Source organism: Oryx dammah, unplaced genomic scaffold, assembly GCF_014754425.2.
Source record: "Oryx dammah isolate SB20612 unplaced genomic scaffold, SCBI_Odam_1.1 HiC_scaffold_5, whole genome shotgun sequence".
Taxonomy (NCBI): domain Eukaryota; kingdom Metazoa; phylum Chordata; class Mammalia; order Artiodactyla; family Bovidae; genus Oryx; species Oryx dammah.
The window spans coordinates 93,258,883-93,273,485 of NW_024070189.1; the positions used below are offsets into that span (position 1 = coordinate 93,258,883).

A 14,603-nucleotide genomic window follows, 5' to 3' on the forward strand; every position below is an offset into this window, starting at 1 on the left:
CTCAGTTATACCTTCAGTTGATTTGAATAGTTAATAGCAACTGACCCAGGGCAGCTTGTATCCTATTCTTTTAAGCACTTCCAGTCCCTGGAACAGTGGAAACAGGTTTTCAGCAGATAGGTGCTGCAGGAGTGAAGGAAGAAAACTGTCTTTAGCAAGCTTCCTCTGGTGGACGGACATTGTTTCTTTGTTTCCTTATTTGAGTCACCTGCTTCTTCATTAGGTATGTTTTTGAAAAAACAGAGGTGGAGAGACTGTCACATAGTTACAGCATAAACTTTGCCTTTAATTGCTGGGTTGAAATCTCAGTTATCCCTTACAACTCATTCCGCCTGAATCTTGACTTGCTCATCACAAAAATGGGCATGGACCATTTTGTTTATCTGGGATTAGCTTTAGAATTCATCAAGAGAGGACTTCCCTGCTGGTATAGTAGATAAGAATCCGCCTGCCAGTGCAGGGAATACGGGTTTGATCCCTGGTTTGGGAAGGTTCCACATGCCCCAGGGCAACTAAGCTCGAGTGCCACAGTTACAGAGCCCCAGCTTTAGAGCCTCAGAGCTGCAACTACTGAGCCCGTGTGCCTAAGTCTGCGTCTGCAGCAATAGAATCCACTGCAATGAGAAGCCTGAGCATTGCATCTAGAGAGTAGCCCCTGCTCACCACAACTAGAAAAAGCCCGTGCATAGTAATGAAGACGGAACGTAACCAAAACTTAAATAAATAATTTAAAAGAGAGAGAGAGGACATGTCTGCCAGAACATGACCAAGTGCTTCACATAGTGAGTGTGTTAGCTGTCACCAGGACTGCCCTCCTCCCCTGATCCCCCTGGTCCTTCCCTATCTGTGTGTGCAGAGTGATGGTTAACCAGGTGCCACTTACTGAGGACCTGAAGCATCCTTCAGTTTCCCACCCAGAGGTCTTAAAAACCAGTGCAAGGTCCTACATATATTGCTGGCACCACTTCTAACATCCTCTGGGTATTTTCTGTCCCCCCAGTAAATTGCTCTATTGTCTTATACTAATAGGGACACATACGGCTTTAATGAGGAGAAGGAAATGGCAACCCTCTCCAGTATCCTTGCCTGGGAAATCCCATGGACAGAGGAGCCTGGTGGGCTGCAGTCCATGGGGTAGCAAAGAGCTGGACTCGACTGAGCAGCAAACAACCACCACCACCGCTATGCTTTAATGACTTTAATTCAAGTCATTGGAGTCATTGGAGATTAACAAATAAAACAATTCTTTGTTGTCCCGGGTAGTTATAGTCATTTAATTTTTAAACAACAACTTTATTGAGAGCTAATTAAATACCATACAATTCACCTATTTAAAGTTTACCATTTAGAGGTTCTTTTCATACATTAGTACATTCACAGAATTGGGCAACCATCACTATGGTCAATTTAGAACATTTTCATCAGTCCTCCCAAAGAAGTCCCATACTCTTTATCTGTCACTCCGCATTTCCCTCTCTCGAACCCCTTGAAACCACTACTCTACTTTCTATGGATTTGCCTCTTCTGGATATTTCGTGTAAATGGAATCATTCCACATGTGGTCTTTTGTGACTGGCTTCTTTCACTGAGCATCCTGTTTTCAAGGTTCATCCCTTTTGTAGCTGGTGTCAGGGTTTCCTCCTCTCTTATTGTTGAATAAGCTTCCTCTGTATGGACATGCTACATTTCATGGACATGTAATGTTGGCTTGTTTCTCCCTTGTTGGTTATCATAAATAATGATGCTATGGATATTTGTATACACATTTCTGGCTGGACCTATGTTTTCATTTTACCTAGGAATGAAGTTTCTGGTTATATGGTAACTCTTTGCTTAATCTTTTGAGGGACTACAAGACTATTTTCCACAACAGCAGCTGAGCCATTTTCCATTCCCACCAGTAATGTACAGAGTTTTAATTTCTCCACTTCTGTGTCAGCTATTGTTATTGTCTGTCTTTTTAATTTTAGCCATCCTGGTGGGAGTGAAGTGGTATCTCACTGTGGTTTGGGTTTACATTTCCCTCATCTTCAACAGCTAGTTAATCTTTGAATGCATGTTCATATCTGATTTTTCCCACACCTTGGGAAGGATGGTGTTTTTTTTTCTCTGCACCAATTTCACAAGTGTGTGTGTATGTGTGTGTAGGTAACATAGAGTTATGAGGCTCAGGCTTGAGAAGCCCAGACCTGTGACCAAGTCTAAGCTGTCCACTGCCAATTATAGTACAGGACACCAAGTTAAATTTGAATTTAATATAAACACTGAGTAAGTTTTAAGGATAAGCATGTCCCAAACATTGCATGAGACAGACTTACCTAAAAAAAGTACTCCTTGCTTATCTGAAATTCAAATTTCCCTGGGCGTTCTGCACTTTTTCTAAGTTTTTAATCAACTAACTTATGACTGTGCTGGGCCTTCATGACTGCTCGGGGTTTCCTCCAGTTGCGGTGAGTAGGGGCTGCTTGCTGATTGCAGTTCAAGGGCTTCTCCCTGCAGCAGCTTCTCTTGCTGCAGAGCACAGGCTCTAGGGCGCTCGGGCTTCAGTGGTTGCAGTTCCTGGGCTCTAGAGCACAGGCTTAATAGTTGTGGCGTGTGGGGGCTTAGCTGCTCCAAGGCATGTGGGATTTTCCTGTGCCAGGGATGGAAGCCGTGTCTCCTGCATCAGATGGCAGACTCTTTCCCACTGAGCCACCAGGGAAGCCCTGTCCTTCATTTTTATTTGCTAAATCTGGCAACCTTGAATGTTACTGGTGGGTTGTATGTCCTTGGCTGATTGGCTTTGCCTCTCAGAGTTTTCTCATCTGTGGGGTGCAGATGGAGCCTGTTGGGAGGGATCAAGGTCCAGTACCTGTCTAAACAGACCTCTGTACGTAGATGCTGTTGATGTGACTGAAGCTGGGAGCCTTAGACGAGGCTTGGGCGGCATGAGTGTGTGGTGTTGGAACTGATATCCTAGTCCTCTCGAAGGTGTCTCCCAACCTCTGACTGAGTGAGTGTGTGTGTTTTGGCAAGGAGAGGCTATCTAAGGGATTCACATCTGATGAATGTTAACTCCAGTATAAGGAACAGAGGAGGAGGGGAAGATCTAAATAAGTATATGGAGGAAAGGAAATCAGAGAAGCCTTCCTGGAGGAGGTGGCCTCTGAACTAGATCTTGAAGGATGATGAGCTGGATTTCACAGTAGGGAGCTAAGGTGTAAAGAACTTTGACAGCCAAAGGGACTCAAGCTACTGTATTCAGAACAGTGGCCACTCGGTGCACATGTCTATTTCCATTCATACTAACTAAAGTGAAATCAAATACTCAGCTCCTCAGTCTTACATAAACCACATTTCAAGTGCTTGACAACCACGAATGGCCGGTGGCTTCCATATGACCAGCACGTATGTAGAACATCTCTATTGTTGCAGAAGTGCTGTTGGACTTTGTCAGAGTAAGGCAGGGGTCACCAGACTACCACCTCAAGGGAAAACACCAGCCCACAGCCTGCTTTTATAATAAAGGTTTATTGGAACACAGCCATAACCACTCCTGGTCTCTGGGCTGCTTTTGAGCTGTAACGACAGAGTGGAATAATCTAAACAGAGACTGACTGCAAAGCAGAATGTATTTACTAACTGAGCCTTTATAGAAAATATTTGCCCACCTGGTCTAGGGGGATGAAAGCACAGAGCCTAGAGCTGACACCGTGATGCTTTTGGGAGGAATAAACAACAATTAAATGGCTGACATTAATTGAGCACCTACTGTGTGCCAGCCACTGCTTGGGTGTCTGCATTATTTCATTCCCTTCTCTTAATAGGTCATGTTATGGGAGGGGGAGGTTTGGAAGACCCTCTTGTAATTGGAGAGTAGTGGACAGGCCTGTTTTACATGGTGCCGGGGATGGAGGGGCAGAACCTTGAGAGCTGTGAGAGGGAAGGTACAGGGTCCTGGGGAGCCATAGCAGGTGTCAGAGCAAGGGAGAGACCAACTGCAGGAGAATAGGTGTCAAGGTGTTTGTACTGGGGAGATCAGACTCTCTGGGAAGCCCTTGACACACCTGGGTAAAAGGTAATTAGACTGTGGCTGCCTGCCAGGAGGGCAGGTTGGGAAGGAGAGTCAGGAAAATGAGAAATTGACAAAACACAGCCAGGTCTCCTTGCCTCATTTCTGATGTGGGCACCTTTATCCCCATAAATCCATTTCCTGAAGATGTTTCACATTGACTCACTGGGGGTGGCTCCCCTTCCCCCTTCTGCACCTGCTGCATTACTCAACCCCCTGTAATCCCAGTGTCTGCTTTGCATCATATTTGATGTGATGGTTTTAAGGTTTCCAAACAGGTATCGCCAAAGGAATTATTATTATTCAGGTTTTTTGCCTTTTGAGAGTAATTACTTAGGCATGGACACTTTACGGAGAAAACCACTGATGGGGGTTGGCTATAGAAGTTGTGGGGTTCGGTGCAGAATGAAATCTTGGGATCCCCTCACTCAAAAATAATTAAGGATTTCAAGATGGATGAAAGAACATTAAGCCCAGGGCAAGGCCCTTCTGAGCAGGCGTGGGACCCAGGTCACATGGCCATGTGGCTGCCCTGACACTCATTCTTATAAACCATCCATGGGGTGTTTGCTCACCTGTCTTGCTCTCTGCTTGTTTGCACTTCCAGTGTGCCCCGGTATGGATATCCGGAATAATCTCACCCGGCTGCATGAGCTGGCCAACTGCTCGGTCATTGAAGGACATTTGCAGATTCTGTTGATGTTCAAAACGAGACCTGAGGACTTCCGAGACCTCAGTTTCCCCAAACTCATCATGATCACTGATTACTTGCTGCTCTTCCGGGTCTATGGGCTGGAGAGCCTGAAGGACTTGTTCCCCAACCTCACGGTCATCCGAGGCTCACGCCTCTTCTTTAATTATGCACTGGTCATCTTTGAGATGGTTCACCTGAAGGAGCTTGGCCTCTACAACCTGATGAACATCACCCGGGGGTCTGTCCGCATCGAGAAGAACAATGAACTCTGCTACCTGGCCACCATCGACTGGTCTCGCATCCTGGATTCCGTGGAGGATAATTACATCGTGCTGAACAAAGACGACAATGAGGAGTGTGGGGACATTTGTCCAGGCACCGCCAAGGGCAAGACCAACTGCCCTGCCACTGTCATCAACGGGCAATTTGTGGAGCGGTGCTGGACACACAGCCACTGCCAGAAAGGTATGTCAGAGTTCTCTGGATTCTATACCATTTCTTGTGACTTGATTCATTAAAAAGATGCTGGAAGTGTTCACTAGCTCAGGTGGTGACAAACCTTGTTTTGCAAAGGCTCAGACAATAAATAAACTTTAAACTTTGCAGCCTATACAGGCTCTATTGCAACTACTCAACCCTGCTATTGGACTGAGGAAGCAGCCACCTGACAACAATGGGCAATAAATATACTGGCATGGCTGCGTTTCAATAAAACTTTATTTACAAAACCAAGCGGTGGGCCGGATTTTGCCAACACCTGAGCTTGCTGGTTGAATGTTCCTCTTGCTTGAGAGAGCAGATGAGTATGGATTTTGCTGTTGAAGAAAGGAAATCTATTTCTTGTCTGATTTAAGATTGCTCATGGTAGGCATCTGGAAAAAGGAATGTGTAAAGGATAAAAACAAAGCAGCCATCCTTATTCCACGATTACTGGGGCTATTTCCCGCTAGTGGCTCTGCTGTGTCTGGATTTACTTAACTTTCCCTGTCATTGGGTATTTAAAATTATTTCTAGTTTTCACAAAGAGGGTTGAACATTTTGGTGTGGAAGCTTTATTGAGCATTTTTTCCCCCTTCAGGTTTTGGTTTTCCAGAAGTGAAATTTCTGGGTTAAAGTTTCTTGATATTGATTGCCAAATGGCTTTCCGGAAATGTTGTACCAACGGGCACTCCTCCTAGCACTGGCTGAGAGGGAACACCTTGGCTAGCTTGGAGTGTTGTTTGAAAAATCTTTCATAATTTACTGGAGGGAGGAGCTGGTGTGTTGTCATTGTTTCTATTTGCATTTCTTTGATTGCTATCAGGGTTGAACCTTTTAAAACATGTTTATTTATCATTTAGGTTTTTTCTTCCTGTTCATATCCTTTGTCCATTTATCTTTCAGTGCCTTAGTGGTTTTTGAAATATTAATCTGCGTGTGGTTTTCATAGCAAAGACTGTTAACTTTTTGCCAATTACATTTTCAGATGTTTTTGTTCGGTGATGAAAATACTCTGGCTGTCCGTTGCCAGAGAAGCTTAAAATGTTTACGGAGTTCAGACCTGAATTTTTGCATGTATCTCATATTATTTTATGCTTAGAAAGTCCCTTTCTAAGCATAAAATGAAAGTTTTTCTTCCTCCAAGTTTTCTATCTTAACTTTAATTATTATCATTAAATAATTTGTCAAGGGTATCCATTTCCCCATAAATAATTAGTTGGGGGCTCAAAGCCGTTTATTTCAGAAATTTACCCCTTCATCATTGATTTGGGGGTCTGTTTCTGAGTTTCTATAAATGTGTCTGCCTTTCCACGTGCTGAAGTTATTACTGTTCTAACCCATGTGGTTTTATAATGTTTTGATATCCAAGCAGGCTAGTTCCCAACACAAACTTGTTGGTTGTTTATTGTTTTATTGACCTTTCACATGCTGGGACATTCCCCGGGAAGAATTAGCAAAGGTGAGATGGAGACAGGAGAAAGTGAGTGGGTGGCTTAACGGTTGTATCACAAAAGATAAGGGAAGGGAGAAAGGAGGGTTTTCTCACCTGAGCACAAAGCTATGGAGAAGCCACACAGCTATGGAGAAGTCAGTCCTGAGTAGAATCCATAGACTCAGCAGGGAGGGCTCCTTCAAGTTCCAGGAAGGAGTCATCATGCATGGAGATGGTGAATGGGACAAACAGGAGGTGAGAGAGTGGATGCCTCTTTTTTGAGAGTTTGGCCAGTGAGGGGAGGGAGAATCTGGTGGTTTGTGGACGGAGGAGGGAACAATGGTTATTACATTGTGGAAGAATCTTGAGAACGTCGGTGGGTCAGGGACACAGAGAAGCCAAGCTGTGATCAAGAAGAAAGATCAAAACTGGGGCAAAGTCTTGGCGAAAGTAGAGGACCACCCGTGGGTTTGGAATTTCACCGAACAGGGAGATTTCTGAGGTGGCAGTGGGGGTGAATATCCTGATGAATTTGGAGGTAAGGGGGTTACCTTCTTTGATGGTGAGGGGAGGAGAGGCTGTGTAGGTCCTACCATGTTACAAAGACACACAGCTGCAACAGGAATTCTGTTATCCTTGTTTTAGAGAAGGGAGAGGTTTTTAACCTGCCTAAGGCCACACAGCTAATAAAAGATGGCTGGAGTTTGCACCACACCTGAGATACAAAAATAGCATCTCTCTGTGTGTTTTGTGGGGGCAGGGGTGCCTGCTCTGTTTAGAGGTGGGGAGCTTACTAGTAACTGGGGCATTGGGGGGAAACAGTGAACACTTTTATCCCAATGCTCCATTCTCCAAAATCAGTTTCTTATTTTTGCTCCATATTCACACGTCTTGAGATATAATTTAAGACATTCCTCTGTGGATTTATTTCTGTACCCATTTTAGTCAAAATATCCAGGATGGTATTATCTGCAAAAATGTCCGTGATGTTTTGAGTCAGTTTTGTTTTTAATCTTGTGCTTTGGAGAACAAGGCTGTTTTCCTGCACTGGGGGGGTTTCATCACCAGAGAGGGCGTGGCTTTGCATATAAGGTTGCAGCTGAGAAGTTGAGACCTGTCTCAGGTACTGGTTCCTGGCACATGGAATCAGTGTTTGCTCCTGGTTCATAATCCTGCGGCGGGATCCTCTGTTAGTCACTAAATTGTGTCTGAATCTTTGCAGCCTCATGGGCTGCAGTATGCCAGCCATCCCTGTCCTCCACTATCTCCCAGAGTTTGCTCAAATTCAGTCAGTGATGCCATCCAGCCATCTCATCCTCTGTCACCGTTTTTTCTTGCCCTCAATCTTTCCCAGCATCAGGGTCTTTTCCAATGAGTCGGCTCTTCACATAAGGTAGCCAAAGTATTGGAGCTTCAGCTTTAGCGTCAGTCCTTCCAATGAATATTCAGGGTTGATCTCCATTAGGATTGACTGGTTTGATCTCCTTGCTGTCCAAGGGACTCTGAAGAGTCTTCTCCAGCACTACAGTCTGAAAGCATCAATTTTTTTGGCGCCAAGGAAGGCATTGTCCTGTCATGGTCACAGATGATAAGAAATGATTATTTATTTGAAGCTACACTCTTGTCTATCCAGTACAACTCAGCTCTGGCTTTTTGCCCCTTCAATTTCTTTGATTGTGGTAAAATATATCTAACATAACGTTTACCATCTTAACTGTTTAAAATGCACAGCTTGGTGACACTAAGGACAGTCAATTGTTGTGCAACCATCCCCACCATCCATCTCCAGAACTTTTGCATCTTGCCAAACTGGAACTCTGTCCTCATTAAACACTCACTCCCCCTCCCCACCCCCAGCGCCCTGCCCCTACCATCTACTCTCTGTCTCTGTGGATTTGACTTTTCTAGGGATCTCATATAAGTGGAATCATACAGTATTTGTCTTTTTTTTCACTTTTATTTTTATGTCTGGCTTACTTCATTGAATATAATGTTCTTGAGGTCATCCATGTTGTAGCAGGTGTCAGAATTTCCTTATTTTTAAGGGCTGAATAATATGCTGTTGCATGAATGGACCACGTTTTGTTTATCCATTCATCAGTGGACATTTGGGTCATTTCCACCTTTTGGCTATTGTGTACAATGCTGCTATGAATATGGGCATACTTCTCTGGCTTTTAAAATGCTTATGTGACTTTGTTGCTGTGGCTTTAGAAGGCTTACCCAACACTGTGTGGGATTTCCCAAGGTAAAACAGACTGAAAGGAATCTGTAGAAGATACTCCTCCCACCCTGTCTTAGGCAACAGATACAAACCTGTGAAAAGTACCATCAAGTCCTCAATTTCCTCTCCAACACCTCCTTGAGCCTTTTTCTTGCATGATTGCCAGGTTCTGGAAATCTCCAAGGTCTGTCAGCAGACCAGAAATCTAGAGAAAAGGATGGATTGCATCCTTTTCAGAGAGTCCTCCATTAAGATCATTACTCCAGATCAGATATGTAATTCAAAAACAGAGTTTAAGGTTTAGTTTTCTACTAAGGATCTGGAGTGTAGATATTCTGTGTTGCAATAATGACCCACCCATGTGTGTGGACAATCAATTAAGCAGAGTGAATCATTATTTGTTCTTCTTTTTAACATTAATTCACATCGATAATTATTAGAAAACAGGATATTAAGAGTGTTAGGATAATTGCATCTGTGAAAGCTAGAAAGAACCAGAAACTTTCAGGGATAGGAAAAAAAGTATACTTTTGGATAGCAAATTAACCTATCTCAAAATAAGACATAAAGAGGGGGAAATTTTTTGATGGAGTTTTGAAATATCATAGGTACCACATTGATAAAAAGAAAATCCCTGGAAAATCAGATTTGCACTTTATGAAGCATGGATAGCTAATTTCATAATGATTTTATGTATATATTCAAGTAGAACTAGAAAAAACCCCAAGAATTTGTAAAATACATTTTTTAACTCTAAAGAAAAAAGACAGACCATTCCAGACAGACAGACCACTGGGATGAAGGTGCTGGGTTGTCCTCTGGATGCAGTTTAAACAGTCTCTACAATGGCTCCTTTTCCACCTGATCCCCAAACAATGATGGTTTGGGCAAAGAGAGAAAAGAAGGTTCTCAATGGTTAAAGGAAATTAAAAGGACATTCATTCTGGCGTGTGTCTTGAGCTGCTTCCTCTCCATCACTCTGTCTACATATTTGGGGTGGAGATGCAAACGGAGGTCAAATACGAGGAACTCTGAATGATTAGAGTGGATAGGGGTCTATGTAAGCTGGGTCACTAGCTGTGTTTATTGAGAACCTACTGTGTGCCAGGTCGTGCGGTCCTTGGGGACACAGAAGTGAGCAGCTCCTGTCTCCCTAGCGAAGACCTTCTGGTAGCAAATGCAGACATTGAACATGTGACTGAATACAGTTGTGGGATGAGTGACAAGAGGGAGGATTTGTGGGTGAAAGCATGGGGCGAAGCTCTAGTCTTCCAGAAAATCGCTCCCTGCCCCCTACATGGATGGGTTATTAAGACCCTGAAAGTCAGACTTCCCTGGTGATCTAGTGGTCAAGAATCTGCCTGTAGGAGACCACAGGTTCAATCCCTGGTCTGGGAAGATCCCACATGGCGAGGAGCAACTAAGCCTGTGCGCCGCAACTGCTGAGTCCTCACTCTAGAGCCTGTACTCTGCAACAACAGAAGCCGCTGCCGCGAGAAGCCCGTGAGGCACAGCTAGAGAACAGCCTCTGCTCGCCGCAACTAGAGAAAGCCTGGGCATAGCAATGAAAACCCAGTGCAGCCAAAAATAAATAAATACAATTATTTTTAAAAAGGAAATGGTTACCACCTAGAAGATGAATAAAAAGGGTTTTAAAAAAAGACCTCAAAGATTGGCCGTGCTGGACCCATTTTCAAACAGTTACAGGAATTGTTCAGAGTCCTGTCCTGCCGTTCATGGTACATGAGCTGGACTAAACCTGTGCTTCCCCATCTGAAGAGTTTGAATAACTGTGGCGCGTGCTTGTCAGGGTTGCAGTTTGGGGGGTTAAATGAAATGATACCCAGGGGTACACTTATCCCAGCACCTGGCACTTAGTGAATGTTCTGGAAGCTTCTCCTAGGTGTCATGAGTTCACAGCCTCTCTGGGCAGACCAGCCCCTGGGTGAGTGTCTGCCAAAGCTTGGCTCCATTTCTGATTTTGGTCTTGAGGCAGGCAGATGAAAACCCACCGTGAGAACTGGGTGCTTGGACCTACAGCCCCAGAGGGAAAATAATTTACTTGGTGCCTCAGCTTTGGGCTTTGGGGGAGACTAGAAACCACAGGACTTGCTTGACCAGCTGCTCTAGCCAAACCCACTGGTATTTTTTCCCCCCGGGAGGCCACGCCAGCTACTTGCTGCCAGTCAGAGGAGAGGATGAGTCTGGGGCCTTCTGGGTACTAGGAAACTGGCTGGCAACATAGAGACATCGGTAATAAAGCAAGAAGGAGCTGGAGGCAGAGGGAGGTGAGTCTCTCCGAGTCTGCATTTCCATCTGTGTTTCAGAGGGCCTCCCTGGTGGCTCAGATGGTAAAGAATCTGCCTACAATCCGGGAGACCCGGTCCGATCCCTGGGTCAGGAAGGTCCCCCGGAGAAGGGAATGGCAACCACTCCAGTATTCTTGCCTGGAGAATCCCATGGACAGAGGAGCCTGGCGGGCTACAGTTCCATGGGGTCGCACAGAGTTGTACACTACTGAAGTGACATAGTTGATGTTGAAGCTGAAGCTCCAGTACTCTAGCCACCTCATGCGAAGAGTTGACTTGGAAAAGACCCTGTTTTGGGGCAGGAGGAGAAGGGGACGACAGAGGATGAGATGGCTGGATGGCATCACCGACTCGATGGACATGAGTCTGAGTGAACTCCGGGAGTTGGTGGTGGACAGGGAGGCCTGTTGTGCTGCAATTCATGGGGTCGCAAAGAGTCGGACACGACTGAGCGACTGAACTGAACTGAACTGAAGTGACATAGTACGCATGCTGTGTTTCAGATTCTCTGAAGGTTAAGGTGCTCTGTTGATGTTAAACACTACATTTTAAAATGCACACACAGTCACTCTTGAAGGGTTTGCTTTGAGACAGGTGTCTGAACTTCAGGTTGAAACTTTTTCCCCACTTCTTCCATTTTTTAACTTTGCCTCTGGTACTGTAATAATCAGAGTCTTCTTAGTGAATTATTTTGTGCCAGACACTAAGTTGCTTTGCTTACGATATGGCAGCAAGCTCTTCCAACGATTTCTCCTTGCAGATGAGGTCCTGGGAGCCCCAGGAGGTGAAGCCACTTGTCCAGGTCACATCACTTGTAAGTAGTAGAGATGGGCTTTGATCCTCAAACCCAGGTATTCTGGCTCCAAATCTGAGCTCTTAACTGTGCTTACCTGTGCTCACTGTGGAAAGTTGGGGGAACTGCAGAGAACAAAGAAATCTGGGGTGGGGAGATGCCCTAGAATTGGCCCTGCCAACATTCTGGCTGCCTTTTCCTATCACCCTTCCCATCTCATCATTTTTTCAAATTAATTTTTAATGGAGCATAGTTGATTCACAATGTTGTGTTGGTTTCTGGGGTATAACAGAGTGCATCAGTTATACATATATTCATTCTTCTGTAGGTTCCAGTCCCCTGTAGGTCATTACAGAGTATTGATTAGAATTCCTTGTGCTATACAATAGGTCCTTTTTGGTTATCTGTGTTTTATATAATAATGTGTACATGTGTACATGTTAATCCCAGTCTCCCAATTTATCCCTCCCCTGCTTTCCCCTTTGGTAATCATGTTTGTTTTCTCTATCTGTAACTCTTTCTGTTTTGTAAATAGATTCATTTGTACCATTTTTTTAGATTTCACGTATAAGCAATATCATATAATATTTGTCTGACCTTTCACTCAGCATGAAAATCTCTGGGTCCATCCATGTTGCTGGAAATGGTATTATTACATTCTTTTTATGGCTGAGTAATATTCCATTGTAGATAAGCTGCCACATTATTTACCCACTTCTTGTTGATTAACATTTAGATTGCTTCCATGTCTTGACTATTGTAAGCAGTGTTGCTATAAACATTTGGGGACATGTCTCTCTTTGAATTATGATTTTTTTCCTGAATATATGCCCAGGAGTGGAATTGCTAGATCATATGGTAGCTCTATTTTTAGTATTTAAAGAAATCTTCATACTATTCTCCACTGTGTGGGCTCATGCTCAGTTGCTCCAGTCATGTCCGACTCGTTGTGACCCTATGAACTGTAGCATGCCAGACTCCTCTGTCTATGGCATTCTCCAAGCAAGAATACTGGAAGGGGAAGCTATTTCCTTCTCCGAGGGATCTTCCCGACCCAGGGATTGAACCCGGGTCTCTAGCATTGCAGATTCTTTACCATCTGAGCCACACAGGGCCTGTAGTGGCTGCCAATTTACATTCCCACCAACCGTAGAGGAAGATTCCCTTTTCTCCATGCCCTCCTTGGCATTTACTGGTTTGTAGAGTTTTTGAAAGTGAAAGTGAAAGTGAAGTCGTGTCCGACTCTTTGTGAACCCATGGACTGTGGCCCACCAGGCTCCTCCGTCCATGGGATTCTCCAGGCAAGAGTACTGGAGTGGGTTGCCATTTCCTTCTCCAGAAGATCTTCCCAACCCAGGTCTCCCGCATTGCAGGCAGACACTTTACCATCTGAGCCATCAGGGAAGCTCACGCTAGTAAAGTAATGCTCAAAATTCTCCAAGCCAGGCTTCAGCAATACGTGAACCATGAAATTCCAGATGTTCAAGCTGGTTTTAGAAAAGGCAGAGGAACCAGAGATCAAATTGCCAACATCTACTGGATCATCGGAAAAGCAATAGAGTTCCAGAAAAACATCTATTTCTGCTTTATTGACTATGCCAAAGCCTTTGACTGTGTGGATAACAAGAAACTGTGGAAAATTCTGAAAGAGGTGGGAATACCAGACCACCTGACCTGCCTCTTAGAAACCTATATGCAGGTCAGGAAGCAACAGTTAGAACTGGACATGGAACAACAGACTGGTTCCAAATAGGAAAAGGAGTATGTCAAGGCTGTATATTGTCACCCTGCTTATTTAACTTATATGCAGAGTACATCATGAGAAACACTGGGCTGGAAGAAGCACAAGCTGGAATCAAGACTGCCGGGGGAAATATCAATAACCTCAGATATGCAGATGACACCACCCTATGGCAGAAAGTAAAGAGGAACTAAAAAGTCTCTTGATGAAAGTGAAAGAGGAGAGTGAAAAAGTTGGCTTAAAGCTCAACATTCAGAAAACTAAGATCATGGCATCTGGTCCCATCACTTCATGGGAAATAGATGGGGAAACATTGGAAACAGTGTCAGACTTTATTTTGGGGCGCTCCAAAATCACTGCAGATGGTGACTGTAGCCATGAAATTAAAAGACGCTTACTCCTTGGAAGGAAAGTTATGACCAACCTAGACAGCATATTCAAAAGCAGAGACATTACTTTGCCAACAAAGGTCTGTCTAGTCAAGGCTATGGTTTTTCCAGTGGTCATGTATGGATGCGAGAGTTGAACTGTGAAGAAAGCTGAGCACTGAAGAATTGATGCTTTTGAACTGTGGTGTTGGAGAAGACTCTTGAGAGTCCCTTGGACTGTAAGGAGATCCAACCAGTCCATTCTGAAGGAGATCAGTCCTGGGAGTTCATTGGAAGGACCGATGCCAAAGCTGAAACTCCAATACTTTGGCCACCTGATGCGAAGAGTTGACTCATTGGAAAAGACCCTGATGCTGGGAGGGATTGGGGGCAGGAGGAGAAGGGGACGACAGAGGATGAGATGGCTGGATGGCATCACCGACTCGATGGACGTGGGTTTGAGTGAACTCCGGGAGTTGGTGATGGACAGGGAGGCCTGGCGTGCTGTGAT

General features: G+C 44.5%; 1 protein-coding gene across 4 annotated transcripts in view; it reads left to right on the forward strand.

The window, feature by feature from the left end:
- INSR (insulin receptor) overlaps nt 1–14,603 on the forward strand; it is a 144,068-nt gene that overhangs the window by 12,134 nt on the left and 117,331 nt on the right. For all 4 annotated transcript variants that reach the window (XM_040240604.1, XM_040240605.1, XM_040240606.1 and 1 more), the window contains exon 2: nt 4,659–5,210. In XM_040240604.1, the coding sequence (XP_040096538.1) occupies nt 4,659–5,210 (552 nt within the window). The remainder of the gene's footprint in view (nt 1–4,658; nt 5,211–14,603) is intronic.